The following is a 23332-nucleotide window of genomic DNA, read 5'->3' as shown; positions in this document are numbered from 1 at the left end:
GGGCTTCCAGGTCAGAGCGTATCCCAATCATATTTTGATCCATTTGGTGGAAGCCCCTCTCTATGACAGTCACCAATCTCTCATTGAAGGAAGCCTGAAGCTCCGCTCCGAGGGCAGATTCTTCATGTGCACTCTGCCTAGGCTCCTCCGTCGCAGAGAGCAACTGAACCATTCCCTCATGCAACCCTGCCAGATGCAAATGCACTTCAAGCCGCCTGTCCTGCAGCTGCTGCAATGGGGCCAGAGGCACGTCATCAGTGCTGGACTCAGCATGTGCCTCATCCCCTGCAGCCCTCTGGCTGCTGGAGCCATCGGCACTCTCTGCCCCTACCATCTCCTCCAGTGATTGTGAAGTGCCCTCTCCACTGTGACCCGGGACACTAGCTGACGGTAAAGTCCCCACCGTGGTGTGTGTTTCTGCGCTGGTGCCTGACTGGCTGAAATGATGTACCGCAAGTTGCACATGTTGCCCCTCAGGTGTGGAGGGGGAGCTGCGTTGAGGACGTGTGGGTCGCTTTGGTGGTGATGCTGAAATTAACAACAAGGACAGTGCATCAGTTAGCGTTCATTCACTTCAACCTTTCATCCCTTTCCCCCCCTCTACCCTCATAAGTTGTTCACCCTTAAAGACCCTAAGGAGAAGAACATTGGTGAGGTGCAAATGAGTCAAGATGGGCCCCAACCATTAAACACACATGCAGACAGACTGGTTAGATGGCCTCATGAATGCCACATGGCTTGTTATGAACCATAGGAGTGGGAAGAGTACAGGGGTACCTGATGTGGATGCCTTGTTGCCTGGATAGTTGCGGGGCTGAGGAAACATCTCAATCAGTTGTGACATTTTCCGCCAAACACAGGAGATTGAGAGGTCATATTATTGCCCTTCATTCCGTAAGGAGGGGCATAGACCGGGTGGCCAGAAGGAAACATTTCCCTTTGGCGCAGGGATGAGTAACGTGGTGGCATTCATCTAAGTTGAGTGCGATGAGGTTCACAGCTGAGGTGCTGAGGACCTTCTGGACAAAGTAATGTGGGGCGCACTGGCTGAAAGGGTGCAGGAGGTCCCAAACCCCCGAAAATGAGATAAGTCTTTGGCTGTGCAGCAGCGATCCAATGGCATGTTAGACCATGGTGATAGTGGTCACAAATGGGATAAGGTGACTTTGGAAGGTGGTGGAGACGCGATTCCTCAAGGGGACGAGGGTCCCTCCTGTATGACCCAGACGTCAGAATGTCTCAGTCTGTGAATGAGCATTGTTGCAGCACTAACTTTTGCAGCAACCATCAGTGGTTTGGATGGTGGACAGACAGAGTGGATGGGACTGTGGACCTCAAATACCTGGCCACTGGACCCCAGCCTCGCCGACCCCAGCCACCCTGGCCTCCTGCCTCCTCCCCAGCTCCATGGCCTGCTCCTCGAAGGGTGTGAGGCGCTGGAGGAGGGCACGCCCACCTCCAGTCTTCACGCGCTCCCAGGCATTGTGGTTACTTTTTGCCTGCAAAACAGAGAAGAGGATTTATTGGGGCTGATCGCTCATGTACTCTTCACGCACATGCCGCTCCCCAACCACAGTGGGCCATCTGAGGCCTCCAGCGGCTCCTGTCCACACTAGTGATGAGTCCCCAGAAGATAGTACGGCTGGTCCCAACCCCCTCCCCCAATGGTCCCCTTGGACATATTCGGCGTCCATCACTTTGAATAGCGCACGGGTCCTAGCGCCCACAGAAAGGAGAATCAAATAGGTGCGGCGCCGATGCCAGCAGATGGGACTTGGCCAAAAGACCTTGAGGTTCCCCTTGGACCATCTCATTACCATCAATATGACATGTGTTGGAGTTCTGAGTATGTGTCTACCGGCCTCCCCTGCAGCTTGCCCCCAAACTACTCAAATGCCACAAAGACCAACATATGCTGTGGGGAAAGCCCTTCTTCTCCTCAACCACTAAGGCTGATGTAAGCATTGTCAGTACCCATTTGCCCACCCAGCGTGCGACAGATGCCCTATGCAGTAACGACAGCAATACATGGTGCGGGGGGAGTCAAAGGCTAAGGCTGCCTTCTGGGTCAAATGGCCAAAACAGACATGGTACTCACCCGTCCGGAGCGCAGCAAATCATTGAATCGTTTTCTGCACTGGGTGCCAGTGTGCCAGACGTCATCATGGGCACTTACACCCTTACCCACCTCCTCCCATGCCTGGCTGGTGACATGGGGGGTCCTCCTCCCCCCATCCTCAGGGTACAGAATCTGAAGCTGGTTTCCCACCTCTTGCAGGACAGCAAGTCATGCATCCGAAAATCTGGGGGCACAGTGGCCCCCCGCTGGCCTCTCCTGCAGCCTGCCCCCCTCCTCCTCCACCTCCTCCTCTGCCCTCCATGCAACATTCCTTGATCTCTGAGTGGCCATGGTGCACTGCCTCAAGCAGGCTGCCTGGCCACTCTTTAAACAGGCTGCCGGCTCCCCATTAGAACCGGCAGTCTGAGGCCGCCCGCCCCCGTGACTATTTTCCCGTTCTCCACGGGAATTGCAGAGCCGCGGTGCGGGCCTTAATTGGCCCGCCCGCGGAAAATGGCAGCGTGGCCCGTTTCGCCAGCAGCAATCGGCCACCCGTCCGCCGGTGAGTTGGTCGGGCCCGCCCGACCGATGAACATAAAATTCTGGCCCATGAGCACAAATGCATTTATGTGAAATCCTTTTGTTCACTGTGGTGGGTGAATGCCTTTGTTAAAATAGCAGGCAGAAGGGTTTAATTTAAATTCATTAACACCTTCATTACTAATATTGCGCTGCGTTATTCCCAATTTCAATCCCAAAGTGTACCTGAATCTTTATTGTAAAGGCAACATTTGCTCAAGTGCTGTAGCGCAATACTCAGATTTTAAGGACTTACCTCCTAACATAAGTCTTTTGTTTGCCCTATTGTACTGTCCGTGGCCTTTAGTATTTCCAAATCAGCAGCTGCATCAATCTTATGCACAATAACGCAAAATTTGGCAAGTTTTCTTGTAACAATAACCTATAGAGGAAAACAAAATAAACAAAAGCACTGTCTTTACATTCTGTACTGTGGTGAAAATATTGGAAAAATCTTTCAAATAATTCAGTCTGATGAACCTCAAGGAGGGGAAAAGTAGACCATGGTAATTGAGAAATTAGCCTTGGCAGCATGAGTGTGATCCAATTGTGTTAGTGGTTCCCGTTCTTGTTTCAAAAAGACTTTGCAGTGGAGTGAACATTTCAAAGGGAACCTCTGTATGTGGTGGTGCTGGTGACCTGTAAACCATCCTTGTATATATTTAATTCCACATTGAAGGGTATTTAGGGTTTTAAAATGTGCATGCTGTATGCTGTATATGGAACCTGATATCTTTGAGGTGTGCTGAATGATTGATCAGGGTAGATTAGCAGAATATCATGTAAATATAATATCGCTTAAAAAAAATCTGAAAAGGCTAAGGAACTCAATGCCACCATTTCATATTACAGCATCGAACAATTTTTGTGGTGGTGTTTTGATTGAACATGATTTCCACAGTCAGTATTCAGTTTCCGCAGTGACGCTTTAAAAAACACTGAATAAAACATTGAGCCTGCCCATTCAGAATCTATTTAGTAAACCAACAAAAGCTCACTCAGGCTTTCTGAACAGGCTCAGCTCTGCTTTTACCTTTGGTAGCAGCTATTCTGCAATTACTTCTAAATGCTTTCTTTCCGTAATTTATTTTAAATTTGCGTAAATTTAACACCTAATCCTCGAAACCACCCTCCCCACCACCCCCCTCAACTCCCCAAACATACAATCCATGAACAGCATTGTGCAAGGCACTGATGCCACATAATCTATGAATAACATTCAGGGCTGTAAACTGAGAGTTTCATGTCTTAATTCCTCATGCATGAAAAAATTGGAAAGCCCTGTTTACACTGCAGCTTTAGGTTTGCATTTATTTGCAGCCTATCTGCAGGAACATGTCATATGGAAACATGGCCAATGTTGAGGTGAGGTAGGTGAGTGTGGACAGCAGTGAAACTGTACCCAGCCAAACTCAGGACCTTTCCAGAAGCAACCAGTCAAAGAGAAAAAGATTTTTTTTTTAACCTAACTATGTGAATGTTATTAATATTTAATGTACACTAAAAAAAGTTTTCTTTTTTGTTAAAATATGCAGAAATATGCACCCAAACACAGCTGGAAGTTTTTTTTCTTCATTTTACAAGGGAAGATAGTGTTTATTTGCCACAATGATTTTTAATGAACTACTCAGTATTTAATGCACTCTTGATATTGTTTTTCTCCTTATTTAGCAGTTAAGCATTCTTTTAATAAAAATCAGTATATGTAAGTTAATTGCTATATCCTTTAGTTAAAAAGAATAAGCTTCACATATGTGTGTCAACTTTTAGAAAGCCAACAAAGAATTCCACAGTTCTGTCAGCAGATAGTCATTGGTCTGTTAGAGGCATGGCAGAGAAACAAAAGTAAGAATGGAAATGTATTAGAGTCATGAATAGGAGATGGAAAAATAGAGCATGCTGGAATAGCACTTGTTTGTATGTCAAAAGATAATAGCAATATGAATAACGATTAATGGTGTTTGTAATGATGGGAATGTGTGACTGTAATGTGTAATAACTAAAGTAAGTTGGGGCTAAATTGGCCTGTTTTGAAGGTGCTGCACAACCACCTAATGCTTGGAAATGGGGTCCAAGGTGTGTGCACACACTTCCATTGGGAGGTGTGCAGATAACCATCTTGGTAAAGGAGTTTGCTTGCCCAAGCCTAACATGCACAGCAGGCAGAATATGATGTCAATCAATGTGCAACACTAATTTGATGCCAGCACTACCTTTTTCAAAACACATACTCCAGATAACATGCTGTCTTGACCTTATAAGGCTAACACAAGGTTAAATGAAATGATGGATCTTCCATCAGTGCTATTTAAAGGGATTATAGACAACTTCAAGTTTGTTACTGGGTTATTTCTTCTGTCTGTTGGTGTAATTCTACATGTTTTTGGAGGTCTTCTATACTTGTTTAAAGTTTGAATAGTCCACAAGGTGTATTCTGGCTGGTGCTGAAGCACCATTCATTGAAAAGCTTATGCTGAAAGAAGTTGCATCAGACATACTAGCCAAGTGAGACTTCCAGTGAGAATTGATCATGATTGGGAGAATTAAGAGGGGTCACTCAGAGCACAAAAAACTGATCTCATTGAAACATTTAAGATTCTGAATGGGCTTGGCAGGGTAAATGCTGCAAAGCTCTATCCCCTGGCTGGAGAATTTGGGCATAGTTTCAGGATAAGGATTCAGCCATTTAGGGCTGAGAGGAGGAGAAATTTCTTCACTCCAAAGGTTGTGAATCTTTGGAATTTTCTACCCCAGAGGACAGTGGATGCTTAGTTGCTGATCATATTTAAGGCTGAGTTCAATAGATTTTTGGACTCTAAGCGAATCAAGGAATATGGGGATCAGGTGAGAAAGTGGAGTTGAGGTCAAAGATCAACCATGATCTTAGTGAATGGTGGAGCAAGCTCAATGGGCCAAGTGGCCTCCTCCTGCTTCTAGTTCTTATGCTCAGATCTTAATCTCTTGTAGTGGCATTGGTTGGGGAGAACATATTGGCCAAGACGCCAGCCCCTTGCTGCTCTTTGAAGTTGTGTCATGGGATCTTTTATGTTCACCTGAGAGGCTAGATGGGGCTTCAGTTTGACATCTCTGAAAGATGGCTCCTCTGACAGTGCAGCATTCGCTCAGTAATGACACTCAAGTGTTAGCCTGGATTATGCACTCAAGTCCCTGGAATGAGACTTGAACCTCAAACTTCTGACTCGGAGGTGAAAGTTCCACCAACTGAGCCACGACTGGCATCTCATGAACAAATAGTCACAGAGCATTGAAATCAGCATCGAAAGTGATGAGATCTAATATCAAATCAAATGTTATGGTATTTGCTGTTCATAACACTGGAGGCAAATTTCCATTAGAAGAATGAAATTAGTATATTTCCCATTTTTTAAGCTCAGAAAGGAGAAGACTTTGCAAATATTATACCAGTGGAAATGTATTATTTATTTCCTGAATCCCTCAGAAATCTTATTGCAAATTGAATGGGCATAATTTTATGGCTGACGTGCAGGTGGCGGAGCCCTCACGTCAGCGCTTAAAATGTCGCACACTGACGTTGCACTAGCTTCCCGACGTCAGTGCGCAGCATCGCAGTATTTAGGTGGGCGGGTGCGCTATGAAGCGCGATGCATGCCCGCCATTAATTAAAGGCCTTCTTAAGGCCCTTAACTCAGCAAATGAAGCCGATTTTGAGGAGCCCATGCGATCTTCGCCTCGGCGCACGGGCCCAACAGGCAGGCGGGTGACTGATTTTTTAACAAACCTCATCAACGGGCGGGATATGGGGGCTCAGAGGGGTTGTTAATGTCTTATCTGAAGTATTTATTGCAGAAAGTGTCTTAAACTTGCCTGTGTGATTGTTACCAGTTCAGATCGATTTACAATAGCTTTCTCTGTACCTTGAAGCTTCAGCTCAGCAGTCTGCAGACAGTAATCTTTTTTGGGCCTGCAGCTTTCCGGAGGCCTCCATTTAGCCTGGGTATGGGTTCTCACATCTCCACTGGAGGCAGCTCCTCTGAGGAGGAAGGGAGGGATAGAATAAGGAGGAGGCCAGGAGTGGACAATCAGCTTCCAGGGGAGCCACCTTTGGAAGCCCAGGCGCAGGCACAAGGGGCGCAGGGCCAAGAGGTTGTCCAAGGTGGAAGGGGCCGCAGAAGACGCCACTGTCCTACTGCCAGGGTATACAGGCGGCGAAGCAGCTACCTCAATATGACTGAGGTGCAGTGCCGAAGGAGGCTCTGTCTGTCAAGGGCGACAGTCAACTATATCTGTCAGATGATTGGACCTGAGATCTCCCCTAACTGTGTGGGCGGACACCCCATGCCAGCGGCTCTGAAGGTCACAGTTGCCCTCAACTTCTATGCATCTGGCTCCTTCCAGGGCTCGGTGGGTGATCTTTACGGTGTCTCTCAATCAGCTGTCCACACTTGTGTCAAGCAGGTTACAGACGCTCTGTTCAGATGGGCATTGACCTTCGTCCACTTCCGTTGTGACCAGGCAAGTCAGATACAGCGAGCCAGAGGCTTTGCGGACATTGCTGGCTTCCCCCGCGTCCAGGGTGCAACAGACTGTACATATGTGGCCATCAAGGCGCCAGCAGATGAGCCCAGTGCCTTCGACAACGGGAAGGGCTTCCACTCCATGAATGTGCAGATAGTGTGTGATCACAGGATGCTGATTCTACAAGTCTGTGCAAGGTACCCAGACAGCTCCCACGACACCTACATCCTCAGACACTCCCAGGTGCCGGGGCTCTTCAGTGCTCCGGCTCGGCTGGATGGTTGGCTGCTAGGTGACAAGAGCCTTAACGGATGCAACGGTCACTGGCAGAGGGGCGGAGGAGCTGCTGCCCTCATCCGGAGTGCCCTCAGAGGAGCTCACAACGACATCAGGCAGCTGCTGCACCAACGTAAGGTCACATTGGACCTCCCTACTGACTGCAAATGGATGGGCACTGAGCGGCGGCACTTGGTGCCCAGAACATCTCCCACATTGGGAATGACCACCTGCGGCCATTAGCGCTGTGAGGTCTTGCAGCTCAGAGCGTAACTCCATCAGAAGATTCTCAATCCAATTGAAGCCCCTCTCTATGAGAGTCGCCAATCTCTCAATGGAGGAAGCCTGAAGCTCTGTCCTGAAGTTAATGCCTTCACTGACACTCTGCCTGGACTCCTCCACCACAGAGACCAAGTGAAGCACACCCTCATGCAATCCTGCCAGATGCTCCCGCGCATCCTGCTGCCTGTCCTGCAGCTGCTGCATGGCTGACATCTCCAGAGGCACATCATCACTGCCGGACTCAAAATGTGCCTGGTCCCCTGAAGTCCTCTGGCTGCTGGCGCCATCGGCACTCTCTGTCATCTCCTCCAGCGATTGTGAAGTGCCCTCTCCACTGTGCCCTGGGACACTAGCCGACGTTATGTTCCCCACTGAAGTGTTTGTCGCTGTGCTGGTGCCTGGCTGGCTGAAATGATGTGACGCAAGTTGCAAGTCTTGGCCCTCAGGTGTGGAGGGGGGGCTCTGGACATGTTGGGGGCGGCCATGCGGTGGTGATGCTGAAATTAACAACAAGGACAGTGCATCAGTTAGCGTTCAGTCAGTAACACCTTTTATCCCTTTCCCCCCCAGCCTCATAAGTCGCTCACCCTTCAAGAACCTAAGGAGACGAACATTGTGGTGTGGTAAATAGTCAAGAGGAGGCCCAAACATTACATGCGCATACAGACAGGCTGGTCAGATGGCCTAAGGAATGCCACATGGAATGTTATGTGGATAAGTGTTCGGTTAAGCACTTGGGCAAGACAAACAAGGTACGGGAATACATGAGTAATGATAGGACTGTGGGAAGTCACGACAATTATAGGGACCTTGCTGGGTAGACCCGTTAAGGTAGCAGAACAGGAACATAAGGCGTTTAACAAGGTCAAAACCAGATTTGCCTTTATTAGCCGAGGAATAGAATGTAGGAAAAGGGAGGTCATGTTGCAAGTGCAGAAAACGCTGTCGAGGCCACATCTACACTTCTGCGTTCAGTTGTGACCTGCGCTTCATGGGAGGGATGGCATTGGAGTGGGGAGAGTGCAGAGGCTCCTGACCTGGATACATGCTGGTCTGGAGAGTTGGCGTTATGAGGAAACATTGTAAACACTGGCGACATTTGCCATGGAGCACAGGAGATTGACAGTCACATTATTGACCTTCATACCGTTATGAGGGGCATAGAACGGGTGGACAGAAGGCAACATTTCCCCTTGGCGCAGGGATGACTAACGTGGTGGCATTTATTTAAGTTGAGTGCCATGAGGTTGACAGATGAGGTTCTGAGGACCTTTTGGACAGAGTAATGTGGGACGCAGTGGCTGAAAGGGTGGTGGAGGTACAAACCCTCCTAAGATGCAAGAAGTCTTTGGATGTGCAGCAGTGATGCCATGGCATGTTAGGCCATGGAGATAGTGGTCACAAATGGGATATGGCGACTTTGGAAGGTGCTAGAGACGCACATCCTCAAGGGGCTGAGGGACCTTTGTGTATGACCCACACGTCTGACTGTATCAGTCTGTGAATGAGCAGTGTTGCTGCATTAACGATTGCAGCAACCATCAGTGCTTTGGATGGTGGGGAGACAGAGTGAATGGGACTGTGGCCCTCAAATACCTGGCCGCTGCACCCCAGCCTCACCGACACCTGCCGCCCTGGCCGCCTGCCTCCTCCCCAGCTCCATGGCCTGCTCCTCATAGGTGGTGAGGCGCTGCAGCACGGCGTGCCCACCACCAGTCCGCTGGCGCTCCCTCATATTGTTCTGTTTTTGCCTGCAGAACAGAGAAGAGGATTTATTGGGGCTGATCGCTCATGTGCTCTGCACGGAACCACAGTGGCCCATCTGAGGCCTCCAGCGGCTCCTGTCCACACTACTGGTGATCAGTCCCCAGAAGATGGTACGGCTGGTCCCAACCCCCTCCCCCAACGGCCACCTTGGGCACATTCAGTGTCCATCACTTTGAATAACACACGGGTCTTAGTGCCCATGGCAAGGAGGCGCAACTAGGTGCGGCGCCGAGGCCAGCAGATGGCTCTTGGCCACGACACCTTGAGGCACCCCTTCCACCATCTCATCACCATCAATAAGACATGTGTTGGAGTTCTGAGTATGTGTCTAGCTGCCTCCCCTGCAGGTTGCCCCCAGACTACTCGAATGCGAAAAACACCAACATATGCTGCAGGGAGAACCCATTTTCTCCTCAAACACTAAGGCTGATGTAAGCATGGTCACTATCCGTTTGACCGCCCAGCGTTCGCCAAATGCCCAATGCAGTAACAACACTAATACATGGAGGGGGGAGGGGTGCGGCACCTCAAAGACTAAGGCTACCTGCTGGGTAAAATGGCCAAAACTGACATGGTACTCACCCTTCCAGAGCGCAACAAATCATTGAAGCAATTGTGGCACTGTGTTCCTGTGCGCTGCACATCGTCATGGGCGCTTATAGCCACCGCCACCTCCTGCCACGCCTGCCTGGTGACGTGGGGGCCCTCCTCCTCCCATCCTCTGGAAACAAGACATCCCGATGGTTGGGCACTTCTCGGAGGAGAACATGCAAGGCAGGTATCTGAGAACCGAGGGGCACATGGCCTATCCTGCAGCCTACCCCACTCCTCCACCTTTGCCCTCAAATCATGTCCTGCCCTATGAGTGGCCATGGTGAACAGCGTAAAGGAGGCTGCCTGGCTGCTCTTTATACAGACTGCCGGTTCCCCATTGGAACCAGCGGTCTGAACACGCCCGCCGCCGATTTGATTTTCCCGTTGTACACGGGAATCGCAAACCCGCTGGGTGGGCCTTAATTGGCCCGCCCGCGCAAAATGGCGGCGGGGCCACGTTTCGGCGGCAGCGATCGGCTGCCTGCCCGCCACCGAGTTGGTCGGGCCCGCCCACCCGTCAAGAGCAAAATTCAGCCCAAGGTGTTTACGTTTATTGTAATGTTTTATTTCAAACACTCACGCTAATTTCTTTTAATGAAAATTAAGGCCAGAATCTTCGGGGGCGCTCACCCACACCCTCCACCAGCGCAGAGATACACACCTTGGTGGGACCTAGCTTTAGAGTAGCCTCGGGATCACAATCTGGTGAGCACATCACACTGTTTGATCAACAGCAGGCGGCAGTAGGGACTTCCCAGGTTTCCGGCACTTGGAGGACTGCTGAGTCCAGGTCAGATGAGGAGCCTCTGGACTCGGTCATGTCACAGTTGCTGGAGCTGCAAAGGCAAGCTCGGGAACAACAGGAAGGGTTGTCCACTGCACTCCTCAGATTGCAAGGCACGATGGAGGAGTTTGTCCGCCTTCCCTCTGAGGTCATAGTGCCGGCATGCCAACACACCGAGGTCAACACTGATGGTATGATGGCCACCATGGAGACCTTGGTCCAGAACTTTGCTCCTGCCCTGCTGTGTGGGCTCAACTCCATCGCTGATGCCGTAGTTGGCCTCAAACAGTGTGTACGCTAGACAGGTGCCAGATAGCTCAATCTCACCCCAGCTACCCCTTCTCCTCAAGGCGTCTGCCAGGGGCCCTCAGGAATGTCTCCCTGCCTATGGCTACTTGTTCTGCTGAGCAGTGTTCTTGTCACTCAGATGTGAAACCTTTCTGCACAAGATAAAGGCAGGTGTCTCAGTCCAGGGCCTCTTCTCTGTGCCCTGTGCAGCCTTCAGACCACAGTGATAGTCTGACCTCACACTCCCTGGACACATTACTGATGCTTGCACCTCGGTGGTGCTTATCATTGATGCCAGACTGTTGTGGGCAGGCGTCACAGAGTTCCCTCATTCTCTGTGTACTCTCAGCACCTTTAAGAAGAGGCTGGCCCCCATCTCTTCAGCATCTTTGACCACTGATGCTGTGCTCCAGCTCCTGAAGGACTAAGGTGCTGAAGGTGGACAAAGTATCAGATTCTTCTAGCGTTTCATGGCTATGTCTCTATGATATGACCCTGATCACGGAGCACACGTGAGCTGCCTTTGGCCAGACAGGAGTCAGACATTCTCAGAGGCTATGTGAAGATTTATGAAGTGTCCTCAATCCATGTCGTCATCATTATCCTGCAATAGAGCGACTATTAGGGCCTCTGCCGCATCTCCATGACAGAAGCATTCTCACAGAGGGTATTCACGCTGCCATAAGCCAGACTGGAGTCAAACATTCAGAAATGCGATGTGAGGAACTATGGGTTCACCTCACTGCATGTTGTCATAATCCTCCACAAATCTAGCAGCTATGAGGGCCTCCCGAGGGCCTCATCTAGCCAGTGCAAGGTCTTCATCCCCGTCATCATCGACTCCGAGGACCTCCTCACCCTCATCCCCATTGGCGTCCTCCTCATTGGAAGAGACGTGCAGCTCCTCCATCTCCTCCTCAGCCAGCTCCTGTCCCTGTTGGAGTACCAGGTTGTAAAGGGCGCAGCAGACGACAATGATGTGTGACACTCTCTGCAGACTGTATTGCAGGGCTCCACCAGACCGGTCCAGGCACCGGAACCTCATCTTCAGCATCCCGATGGTCTGCTACACAGAGTGCGAGCTGCATCATGAGCCTCATCATACTGTCGCTGTGTTGCAGTCTGAGGCCACCGCACGGGTGTCATCAGCCACAGCCTCTGCGGGTAACCCTTATCCCTGAGCAGCGATCCCTGCAGCTTCTATGGACCCTGGAAGACTCCAGGGATCTATGACCGACTGAGGATGTGGACATCGTGCACACCCCCTGGAAACTGCGCAGACCTGCAGGATGCGTTTCTGGTGGTCAGACACCAGCTGCACATTCAGTGAATGGAAGCCCTTGCGGTTGGTGTAGTTCGCCGTGTGTTATAACAGAGATCTGAGCGCCACATGGGTGCAGTCAATCACACCCTGCACCTGTGGGAAACCCAAGATCTGGGCAAATCCAATCACTCTTGCATCCTGGCTGTCCTGGACCTGTGCAAAATGCACAAATTTGTGTGCCCATGACCTCATAAATGCATTTGTAGGTGGAGGCTTGTGATATCCCACAGAGGTCACCTGTGGAGCCTGAAAGGAGCCCCTGGCATAGAAATTGAGCACCGCGGTCACTCTCATGGCCACTGGCAGTGGATGCCCACCATGTCCCTGTGGTGCCAAATCCCGCAGTAACTGGCAGATGTGACTGACCAGTTCCCTAGACATTCGCCGTCTTCACCAACACTGGTTCTCAGTCATCTGCAGGAATGAAAGGCGGTGTCTATAGACCCTGGGTGTCACTAAGCATCGACCAGCGACCGCTCACTGTGGTCTTGGACGGCGTGTGCAGGAGCCCCAGCCGCCCCTTCTTCCTGATGTTGCTGCTCCTGCCTCTGTGCAACCAGGAGCCTCAGTCGCTCGCTCCTCCATCTTCTTCACACTCTGTACGCCATCAGGCAAACAGCTAGTTCACCAGTCTCCATGATCCTGATGTATTCCTCCTGCAGGATGAAAGAGAGACACAGGGTTAGCATGGGTGTACTAACCTGTCTCGCTTCAGTGTGACGGCCTCTTAATGCTTCCTGGAGAGTGCTGGCCACCACTCGGATGGCCAGAGATTAGTGTGCTGCAAGGCTGCACTGTTAGCTTGAACCATGGGGGAGACTGGTCCAGACCGGAATGCTGATGTTGTAAGAGGCTGGGAGCGCCTCCAGCAGTGACTGCTTCTTGGCCAGCTTTAGTGAGGAGATTGTACAACGTGTGCAGCCCAACTGTTCTGCAGTCTACTAAAATGCTCATGAATTTGCAGTCTGTGCCTATGGGGGGGCGGTGGTGGGGTGTGGGGGGGGCGGGGTGTTGAAAAGCTATGGAGCACTTTGATGATTACCCATTAACTATGATTTTTTTTTGGTGTGTCCTGCTGTTTTTGCTGCTTTGGGTTGGAAATGACTGTGTCATTATCAGTATTATTCTATCATTCTTATACCTAAAGTGTCTCTTATAACTGAAGATGCAACCTAGGGTTTTACAAATATACTACTAACATATCTAAATATCATTTTTGTTTCCCTAAAAAATTGTACATTTGACAAATAAGTCTTTGTATTGTAAGATTTGTTGTGTTTGTGAATGTAATTCTGGTACTCTGCTGTATTGCATTATGATGATGAAATATCAGGAACAATAAAACAGAGGTGAATAGTGCCCTGGACAACATGCAGGCTTGGGCTGATAAGTGGCAAGTAACATTACCACCACACAAGTGCCAGACAATAACCATCTCCAACAAGAGAGACTCCAAACATCGCCCGTTGACATTCAATGGCATTACCATCACTGGATCCCTCACTATCAACATCCTGGGGGTTACATTGACCAGAAACTGAACTGGACTAGCCATATAAATACTGTGGTTACAAGAGCAAGTCAATGGCTGGGAATTCTGAGGTGAGTAACTCATCTCCTAACTCCCCCAAGCCTGTTCACCACCTACAAGGCTCAAGTCAGGAGTGCGATGGAATACTCTCCACTTGCCTGAATGAGTGCAGCTCCCACAACGCTCAAGAAGCTCAACACCATCCAGGAAAAACCAACCCATTTGATTGGCACCACATCTGCAAACATTCACTCCCACCACCACTGACACACAGTAGCAGCAGTGTGTACCATCTACAAGATGCACTGCAGGAACTCACCAAGGCTCCTTAGACAGCATCTTCCAAACCCGTGACCTCTGCCACCTTGAAGGGCAAGGGCAGCAGATAGGTGGGAACACCACCACCTGCAAGTTCCCCTCCAAGTCACTCACTATCCTGACTTGGAAATATATCGCTGTTCCTTCACTGTCGCTGGGTCAAAATCCTGGATCTTCCTTCCCAACAGCACTATGGGTGTACCGATGCTAGATTGACTGCAGTGGTTCAAGAAGGCAGCTCCAGGGTAATTAGGGATGGACAACAAGTACTAGCCTAGCCAATAACGCCCACATCCTGTGAAAGAAGTTAAAAAATGGGCTCCGTCCTATTGTCTCTCTTGCTCTATATAAAATGGCTGTCAGTTCCTATTTTATTTTTCTTCCAGTATTTCTTTTCCTTACCCGAGGATGTTGTTATGCTATGGTATGCACAGCTATCAACCTGGCATTTCCCTAAATGACTATTTTTCATGTATGGAGCTAGCCAGTGAATTTTGGGCAGCTCTTTGACTCCCATGTGATATTTTCAATGGGGGTGAATGATGTGGAGGATGAACCAGGCCTCATCTTTTTCCTTCTTAGTCTAGGGTCACTGGAGTGTCGCCACCCAACTGCTACTCTTGTCTGAATTCAGATAACTCAACATGGACGAAGGCCAGACATTGGATGGGCCAGTTTCTCACTGCTTTGAAAAATTGATCTTCAGGGAGGCATAAAATGTCTGTTCCAAAATTTGAGAATTAATTAGAGCCTCTTATAAAGTCTTTAGCCTATTTTGTACATTAGCTTCTTTAGGCGCCTCAATTATGAGGCCTTGAGACTTGTACATTTAAACATGAACCGGTTATTGTTAACCTTTAATTATTTAGAGATCCCAGGTTGCTATCATGCATGTTGCTGTTACTTGCATGCAGGCTGGTTTGAGAGTGTTCTTTCTAGACTGTTCTCTCAGTCCATTACCATGTGACTCTATACATCATACCATGTGTGGTGCTATTCTCCAGTTCCACATTAACCCTTGCTCTGCTGAGCACCTTTACATTACAATGGCATTCAAGCACATTGTACAACAGCTTAGATGTTCTGCTTTCAGGCTGGAATAACTGATGGAAGGCTCTAGACAGGGCCAGCTGGAACCAGGCCCTGCCTTTCATGGCTAGTTCATTAGCATAACCTCAAGTATAGATTTGGACAGAATAAGGGAGCACAGTGGTAGTGGGAATGGAAATTCTATTCCCTTCCATCCTAGAATGATGACAGGTCATTGTTAGGGATGGAATTCCAGCTGCACTTCTGTCCATAGCCAAATTCTTAGCTCCAGGGTTACATAAATAGTTAGGACATATGTTGGGGCCTGTTACTTGTCAAAGTGGTCCTTTAAAATGTATCCTTTGCCCCCTGCTTTACGATGAGGAAATGCATAGTTTTTGACCATCATTTGGCTGGCTTGCTGGCAAAACTGAAGAGGAAAGTCTAGCTACACATCTTTTAAAATAGTAATAAATTCCACTCCCTTACTAAACAAATCAGATCGCATGATTGAATTTTCTGGAGCATTATGTGGACAAGATATCTACATCAAGTTGTTTCAAAGGATTGCACACTTAAGGCAAAATAAACACAGTGATCATTGACTGACATGGAATGAAATGAATAGGTTTCCCAACTGCAGTGCTGTTCCAATGTGTTAATCTACACTGCCACCTATACTCACTGTAGGAGCACACCAGTGCTGCAGCACATTTACCAACATTTGGAGCATAGTATATAGCGGGCATCTTTGTGCCATCACCATGTGCCAGCTATACACAGTAGACAGTAGAACCATCTGAATGAATGGAGTAATGAACGTAGTGTGAACAGCTGTTTGAAGCTGCCCAAGGTCTCCACTCGCTGATTGCACTGTTAACAACTATGGAAGCCATTTGGAAAGTGGGGAGTTTGGACAGCTTCAATCAGGTAAGTAGTGGAATCCACAAAATAGTCGACACGCTTAATATGTTTTAAATGGCACTTCTGTAATTGACGACTAAGATGATGTTGAATGGTCAGTGCAGTTTGTCCAATATTGGAGGCTGACAAGGATAAGCTCGGATGGTGTGAGTGGTTGGGTATGATAGCATAGCAGGAACTAGAACACCTGTTCCACTGGTCCTCAAAGACTGCAGACATGAGCTGAGATTTTGTACCAAAAATATCTACAATAAAATAATAAATGACAATATAACTGTAAAGTTGAACAAAAGATGCGGCTAGTAATGGGGCTGCTGAAGCTCAACTGTTCACTTTAGTTCCTGCTGGGCAATAAGGCCATCAATACATGTACTGATACTGGGAAATGCTCAGTGATGTGTTCTAAGATTTGTGCTGCAATAAAGAGAATCTTTATAAACAGTCCAGCAGAAGTTTGAATAAGGGAATAATTAGTTTCATTCAGTGCCTTTGTTCAATGGAAATGTGCTTTTCATTCATAAATCACTGAGGCCGATAATGCAGGCCAATTGTTGCACTGAGGATTGCAACGTATTGGAGATCACTGTGCGTCAGAGATTGCTGTGTACATTACAACAGTGACTATACTTCAAAAGTACATAATTGACTGTAAACCATTTTTAGACGTCCGGTCGTCGTGAAAGGCACTGTATAAATCAAGGCTTTTTTTTAACTAGGAAATGCTCAGAGATGCCTGTGGAGTGGGGATCACTGTGCATTGGGGGTTGCAGTGCACTGTAGCAGACTGGGGATCTTGGTGCATTGGAGATCTCTGTGTAGTGGGAGATGGTTGTGTATCGAGGATCTCGCTGCATCAGGGATTGCAGTGCACAGGGGATAACAGTCTGCAGGGTATCACTATGTATTGGGATTGCTGTACACCAGAGGTTGCTGTGTACTGGGGGTTGCTGTCTACTGGAGTCTGTACTCATACTGGGGACAAACGACTAATAGTGAAAAGCCAGCAGATTTAAATATTTTGAAGGAACTCTAAAATTTCAGTACATGACATGCTGGGAGTGTGCCAAAATCAGGGACAGCATTTCCTGCATTAGCATCACTTATAAAGAACTGCTGGCTGTCCTCAAAGATTTAGCTCAGCTTTGGATAAAAGTGATTATGCACAGAATAACCTTATTCAGCAATCAAGTGTTGCTGCTATTGGAAGTCTTGCATTGGAGGGAGGCTTTGCTTGAAAGTGTTATCCATCCTAAAAGAAGGCATACCACCAGAGCATCATAGATGGAGGTGGTAAAATGTATTAATACTATCTGACCTGATATGGATATCAGGCCATAAACCTGGGAGCAGCTAAGGATAAAGGCTTGCCAAGGTATCAGTATGCAAAATACGCCCATTTAATACAGAGGTGAGAAGATTTTTTTCTCTCAGAGGGTAGTGAGTCTTTGGAACTCCCTTCCTCAAAAGGCAGTAGAAGCAGAATCTTTGAATGTTTTCAAGAGGTGGATAGATTCTTGTTAAACAAGGGGGTGGAAGGTTTCGGGGGTAGGCGGGAGGCTACAGTCAGATCAACCATGATCTTATTCAAAGGTGGAGCAGGCATGACGGGCTGAGTTGACTACTTCTGCTCCTAACTCAAGTGTTTGTTTGCATGTTTGAAACATCTTAATGGGTTCATTTTCCTCTTCACTGATGCAGCATTGGTGACTTGGCTAAATGTTACTTTTTCTTGGAATATACAAACAGGAGGTTTAAGAACTGGTTTTGCCAAGCCAGATAGATAGAGAAGTCGTTGAAGTCATCTGGAAAAACTGCTGAAGGAAGCATTAAGGAATCTCTCTATCTCTTGCTCTCTCTCTGAAGCTAGGATTGTCTCCAGCAAAGTGCAGTTACCTGAACTTCAATTCAACTCCAGGGGTGGAATTTTACGACCCCATCGTGGTAGAGGAGAGGCTATAAAATGGCTATGCCTCAAGGGCAAGCAAAGGACTTAACTGTATATTCTTCTAACTTTTATTTGGAGTCTAACTTTTCTTGCTTCTGATATCTGTGTGTGTGTGTGTGTGTGATTGCATTAGCAACTAATAAACTTACTCTTCCTTTAACTCAAGAAAACCTGGTTTGATTTGCTCCTTTTTTCAAAGTAAATTTGGATCGGAAAAGCCATTTACGGGGGAAAGAAATTTTTAAAAATCTTTGTTGTGACCAACTGAGGGGGCTGAATAAAGGAGAGCCAGTTCACCCCCACCCCCCCCAGCTCACCTGGCCGTAACAATCTAGTGAAGGGATTAAAAGATTAATTCAGGATATCGAGGGTTTCAGATTCTAGCTGAGAATACCATGCAACTTAGAAGTCCAAGGTTTAACAGGGGCTCAATATTAGAGTTATACAACTTAAATACTCACTAAGTTTGTCTATATATCCAAAATGTCATTTCTGCTGTATAATTTTCAAACTCAGGCAGCGATTCCCCGATTGTGGTCCTCCTCCATTCCATCCACACCTCCCCGCTTCCCCCACCCCACCCCCCCATCCCACCCACTTGCCCAGTTTTCTGCAGGCAGTCAACTTCTTGGCATTCTTCTATAGTTTCTCTAATGGAAAGGATTTAAATATTTGCATGATGGGCCTGTAAGTACTTGGGTTGCTCTCATGTGCCCTTCAGCGCTAAACCCACTGCAGCTTGCCAGCTGTTGGAGGACCTCATGCTGCTAGGAACACCAGCATCCGCCAGCTATATTCAGAGTCAGTGCCCTTGACCTGTCACCCCGCCCCCAGCCGCTGAGATCCCACTCATTCCTTCTAACCCCCCTGTCCGACACTCTGTGTAAGGGGACCTATGTTAAAATTGTTCTCATGAGTCCAGCCCATTTTCCTAGTGGGGCTCATTCCTCCTTGAGAGGCTGATGCACCTCGTTCACCCTCCGCGCCTCCACTCTTACACTTGTGTCCCTCATGGATTGGGAAAGCTGAATTTCATTCCAAGGGGATATCCCTGCTCTCTCTGACCGTTTAAGCGGGGTGGGGATCGCGGCTGTTGGTGGAGGCTCCATTCCTTACAAAGCCAAACTTCCAAATGTAAGTGAACATTCAGACCTCAGCACTTTTTCCCAAGTCACTGCACTTCTCCAATTAAGCAAACCATCCCTCTGGTCCCCCTGAGTCTTTAGTTTTAGAAGAGAAATATCTTCTAAAAGAGAAAGCCCATTTACAGTGTCACTTTATATAGAGAGAGAAAACTCCTGCAGTTCTTTTCTGTGTGGAATGAATAGTAATTCAGCAGCGGCAGTCCTTCAACCAGAGACTTTAAAGAAAAGAGCAGCCTCAATGACAGTCAGAGACTGAGAGAGACAGCATGAGAATTTAGAGGCAGATAAGAATCTCTCCTCACCTTTTAGCAAAATAAACCTTACAGGCATATGCTTTTTTGCAAACAGCACCATGATGGTAGCCAAGAAATATGCAGCTTTTTTGCTATCTTTCCAAGTCCCTTAAATAGGAATCATTTTAATATTAAATTCCTGATGTTTGAGAGGCAGTACAGTTTTACATTCATCTTTACTGAAATGTTGCAGACTGTTAATAATAAAAGCCACTTTAAAGCGGCATTTTATGTTCCATGTCTCGTAAGATCAGCAGGCATTTTTTTAGTACAATAGAATATGCTATAAAAATGAGGTGCGTGTTGCACTTCAGTATTAGATCCATCCTTAGATTTTAACTGTGTGAAAGACCAAATTCTATCTCTCAGCAGATGCTATTTTTGAATCCATTGATTGTTTCATAAGACAGATTTAAATTTCCCTGCAGTTTAGAATAACACATTAGCGAGAGAGGTTCATGAGACTGTGGTCTTATAATGCCATCTACTGGTTTTGGTGCTTAAAGCATGTTACAGCAAAGGTGTTATGGCAACACCGGGCTTAGATTTTAACACCCAAACATGGGTGGTTTGGAGTCATGTCAGAGGTCAAAATGCAAACTATTTGGAACAGGAATCGAACCTGCCCATTTCTGGTTTTAATGGAGTGGTATGAGGAGAGGGTGACTAAGCCACTGGAGGGAAATGGGGTGTTCAGTTAAATATTATAATGAGGCTGCCTGTCTTCATTTTAACAATCGTTTCTATTTTCAACTGAGTTGACTGGGTTTCCTGGGCCGTTGGAAACTCGACAGCTGAAAGGAGATGGGAGAGGCTGAATCCATGAGGTAAGTACCTTCCGATTCTGGAGCATTTTTTCAGACCCATGAAGACAACCCAGTTAACCACCCCTCCCCATCTTAATCCTCTCCCCCACCCCTCCGCAAGCTGTCTGCTTCCTTCCCCACCGCCACCATTGGACAGCCCCAATCACCATTGGACCCTCCCAGACCACCATGGGACACCCCCTCCCCGTGATCAGGATCCCCAGACTACTATCGGAAGCCCTCGCTGCAATCCTGACCATCTGTTATTGGACGGCATACTGGCATCATGAGCCACCTTCGCAGTGGTTAGCCCTGGTCACCCACCAGCCAACCATCCAGCCGAGCCAGAGCATTGAAGAACCCCGGCACCTGGGAGTGTCTGAGGATGTAGGTGTCGTGGGAGCTGCCTGGGTACCTTGCACAAACTTGTAGAATCTGCATCCTGTGGTCACACACTATCTGCATGTTCATGGAGTGGAAGCCCTTCCTGTTGACGAAGGCACTGGGCTCACCTGCTGGCGCCTTGATGGCCACATGTGTACAGTCTATTGCACCCTGGACATGGGAGAAAGCTATTGGAAATCGATCTGAACTGGTAATAATCACACAGGCAAGTTTAAAACACTTTCTGCATTAAATACTTCAGAAAAAACATGAACAACCCCTCTGATCCCACATATCCCGCCCGTTGATGAGGTTTTTTAAAAAAATCACCTACCCGCCTGCTCATTGGGCCCGTGCGCCGAGCCGAAGTTTGCACAGGCTCCTCAAAATCGGCTTCAATTGCCAAGTTAAGGGCCTTAACAGGGCCTTTAATTAATGGCAGGCTTGCGTCGTGCTGCATAGCACACCCGCCCACCTAAATATCGCGATGCCGTGCGCTGACGTCGGGACGCTGGCACGACATTCTAAGCGTTGACGTGTGGGCTCCGCCACCCACACGTCAGCCAGAAAATTCAGCCTCTTGTTAGCATTTCTTCACAGCAATGATTTAGGAATATAATTATATTAATGGTAGATGTTATTTAAAGAGTAAGTGTATTCACATAGATTTAACAAAGCACCTGGATACAAGGTGAATAATATGCTAAATGGAAGTTGTTTTTGTCAAAGATCTTAAACAATAAGCAATCGAGTAGCTTATATCAATGATCAGTATAGAGCTCACTTGCAATGGAAAGTCTTTGGAGAGGAAATTCAACTTGCACTGTGTGGCACAATGTGAGTCTGCACCCAAGGAGGTGGGCATGTAAGGTCATCATTTGAAATTTGTACCTCTCTGAGCCTAAAGTATTCATATGAAATGGGTGAAACAGTATCAAATTTCTCCCCACATAATTTCTGCCTGCCCGTGAACAGGGGGAGATAAAACCACAGATCAAGGCTTAAATAATCAGTCAAGTTGTACAAGTAAAGGCTGCAATGTCAGCTAGGTTTTGAAGGAGTAAAATGCGGAGGCTTTCATCGAGATTAAGGGATGAGAAAGGCTGGAGGATCGTTAGAAGTTATCTTGTTTCAGGTAAGGGAACCCACCGATGTGGAGAAATGTGTAGAGTCCTTTGTTTATTATTATGTGAAGATATATTGTGCTGATTGAATTAAGTGGATCTGATTATGTATATGTCATTGTAAAGTGAAGCAGCTTATCGAATGGTGTCTTCCCTTGACTTACCTAATATTTTCTTGGCCGCCTTGGAAAAAGACATGTGAACTCATAAAATAGTCATCACCCAGCTCAAGCAATAAGGAGGTATAACTGTCATGACCTTGAGTTACACTACTATGCAAGTAGATGTAGCAGAGTGAGCCAACTCCCTATAATGTCAGATGCACAGACAACTGGTAGAAATATGTACATCATATTCAAATGACATTTTTAGTCTATAGTCAGGATCTCTACATTAACTCTTCATATCTGCCTTATTAATTATTTCAAGCCTTCTCAATCTTTTATTTTCTGATTACATTGACTTTATCCCATAGCCTCTCAGTCACCTGAAATTTGGAATCATTGTGATGTCATTCTCTAAAATTTCTATTACCTTTGTATACCTTTTCTTGAATCATTTCATGGATTGGTCTCCATATTCCCAGAGAAACATAAAGTACTTGTTAATGGGATGTGAAGTTGGGAATGTTGACTGCAAGAATAAAGCAGAGATTTGATATCTCTGGATGAAAGGAAGGTCGGGGGATGCATTCGGATTGGATTGCAGCAAAGTGAAAGAGAGAAGTAAGAGGTGCAAGGCTGGATTTCCCTCTATAATTCTGCTCAAAATCCGGAAGATTAGCCAGGGAAAATGTAGCAGAACTTAAATTCCAAGGCTGACTACCACCCCAGACCCCTACCTGGAACAAATCAGCGAATGTTGGGGTCCATGTGCAAGAAGCTCTTGCAGGAAGAACTCCAAATATCTTCAGCAAACTACATCTAATCTATCATGCTTATAGAGGTAGAGCCATTGTAATGCCATTGTTTTACCATATTAACCAGCAGTTAACTCCAGTGTTTTGTGCGGATTGGCTTTAGTTAGCAGCTCTGCTAGATTGATTTGGTCACTCATAGGAATATCTTTATTCCAGTTCTTCCTTGGAGTCTCCATTGTCTCCTGCACTTTCTTGCAAAGGGACATGCCTTATGGTCTGGTGATGAGAGAGGTATTCAATTTCCTGATGGAAACGTTAACTCTTGTTTCTCTCCCCGCAGATGCTTTCATAACCTGCTGAACATTTCCAGCAGTTCCTGTTTTTATTTAATTTCCTTTTCTGGCCTAGTGGGGAGTTATGTGTCACTCCCCTGACAGTCCAGGACCAACTTATAATTCAGTTGCTTTTATTGTGACATCTGCTCAAAAATACAACGTTTTTAATATAAGATCAAGTGTAACTCA

General features: G+C 47.3%; 1 protein-coding gene and 1 long non-coding RNA gene across 2 annotated transcripts in view; one reads left to right on the top strand and one right to left on the bottom strand.

The window, feature by feature from the left end:
• Nucleotides 1–23332, top strand: part of LOC144680666 (uncharacterized) — a 475346-nt gene that overhangs the window by 25824 nt on the left and 426190 nt on the right. The gene's annotated exons all lie outside the window — the stretch shown is intronic.
• The window catches only part of myom2b (myomesin 2b), a 175737-nt gene that overhangs the window by 18875 nt on the left and 133530 nt on the right, over nt 1–23332 (bottom strand). The window contains exon 39 of the mRNA XM_078541894.1: nt 2895–3020. Within this exon, the coding sequence (XP_078398020.1) occupies nt 2898–3020 (123 nt within the window). The 3' untranslated portion in view covers nt 2895–2897. The remainder of the gene's footprint in view (nt 1–2894; nt 3021–23332) is intronic.

This window comes from Cetorhinus maximus, chromosome 5 (genome assembly GCF_964194155.1).
Source record: "Cetorhinus maximus chromosome 5, sCetMax3.hap1.1, whole genome shotgun sequence".
NCBI lineage: Eukaryota > Metazoa > Chordata > Chondrichthyes > Lamniformes > Cetorhinidae > Cetorhinus > Cetorhinus maximus.
Note: the sequence above shows the minus strand (reverse complement) of the source record. Positions and strands in the feature narration are given on the sequence as shown.